The sequence below is a fragment of the Pyrgilauda ruficollis genome, unplaced genomic scaffold (assembly GCF_017590135.1).
Source record: "Pyrgilauda ruficollis isolate IOZ18807 unplaced genomic scaffold, ASM1759013v1 scaffold2401, whole genome shotgun sequence".
NCBI classification, from domain to species: domain Eukaryota; kingdom Metazoa; phylum Chordata; class Aves; order Passeriformes; family Passeridae; genus Pyrgilauda; species Pyrgilauda ruficollis.
Window position 1 is genome coordinate 1 of NW_024523661.1, and position 1366 is coordinate 1366.

General features: G+C 59.3%; 1 protein-coding gene across 1 annotated transcript in view; it reads left to right on the forward strand.

Moving 5' to 3' along the window:
• Window positions 1-1047: 1047 nt before the first annotated feature.
• The window catches only part of NOP53 (NOP53 ribosome biogenesis factor), a gene marked incomplete at its 3' end in the record, with an annotated part of 1429 nt that continues 1110 nt past the window's right edge, over window positions 1048-1366 (forward strand). The window contains exon 1 of the mRNA XM_041470169.1: window positions 1048-1294. Coding sequence (XP_041326103.1) covers window positions 1101-1294 — 194 coding nt within the window. The remainder of the gene's footprint in view (window positions 1295-1366) is intronic.

The window sequence follows — 1366 nt, forward strand, 5'->3', positions numbered from 1 at the left end:
CAAAAATCCGCCCAAAAATCCCCCAAAATCAGGGATTCACGGACGCCGCCGTGCCTGGTGCCGCCCTCCAAGAGGAGGCACAAGGGCTCCGCAGAGTGACCCCAAAAACCCCAGAAATATCACTGAAAAAACCCCAAAAAAACCCCAAAAACCCACCCAGAAATACCCCAAAAATCCCCCAGAAATAGCCCAAAAATCAACCGAAAATCGCCCAAAATCAGGGATTCTGTGCCTGGTGCCGCCCTCCAAGAGGAGGCACAAGGGCTCCGCAGAGTGACCCCAAAAATCTCATTATAAACCCCAAAAATCCCCCCAGAAATACCCCCAAAAATCAGCTGAAAATCTACCCAGAAATCCCCCAAAAATCAGGGACCCCCAATAAAGGCAGAGCGAGGCTGAAGGATCTGTCCTGAATTTTGGGGTGAGGGGGACAATTTTGGGGATTGGGGCTCATTTTGGGGGGTTTGGGGATCATTTTTGGGGATATTTGGGGCACATTTTGGGGGGATTTGGGGCTCATTTTTGGGGGGATTTGAGGTCCATTTGGGGGGGATTTGGGGTCACTGGGCCCCCTCAGCTGCTGATGGGCCCCGACCTCACCAAGATGGCGTCATGCCCCGTCTAAACCCTTCTCAAAATGGCGACGCAGCTCTTCCGGTCCTCCCAAAGATGGCGACGCCTCCATTTCCTGCCCTTCCCGGAGAGTCAACGACATCGTTTCCGGTCCTTCCCAAGATGGCGACGAAGGCGTTTCCGCCCTTCCCGAAGATGGCGGCCATGTTGTTTACGGTCCTTCACAAGATGGCGGAGAGGATTTTCCTCGCCGCGTTGTTCGGAAACGTCTTGAGCGAGGCTTGGAAGCACACCCGGAAGGACTCGTGGCAATTTTGGGGAGGTTTAGCCACATCCGGGCGTGGTTTTAGCGCATTTTAAACCCGGTTTTTACGCGCATCTCTACTCCGCGACCTTCCCAAAATGGCGGCGACACGTTGTCACCCCATCTAAGATGGCGGCCCCGTCTCTTCCCGCCCTTTTTCCGGCCGGAAGCCGCCTCAGGCCATTTCCGGTTCCTTCCCGCCCTCACGCGGCTCCCTCACGAAATGGCGGCGGCCGAGTCGTTCCTCGCCTTCAACCCCGCGGGCCGGGCCGGAGCCGCCGCCGCCTCCCGGCGCCGCTCCCGCGGGCCCCGCAACCGCAAGAAGGGCTGGAAGCGCTGGAGCGGCCGCGAGGCGCGGCTGGGCCGCGAAATCGGCGATTTCCTGGAGGATGTGGGGCTGCAGGAGCGAGCGGCGGGGTGAGCGGGGCCGTTCAGGGGGTCCGGGGGGGATTGGGGGGGTCTCACTGGGATTTGGGGGGTCCTGAGGGG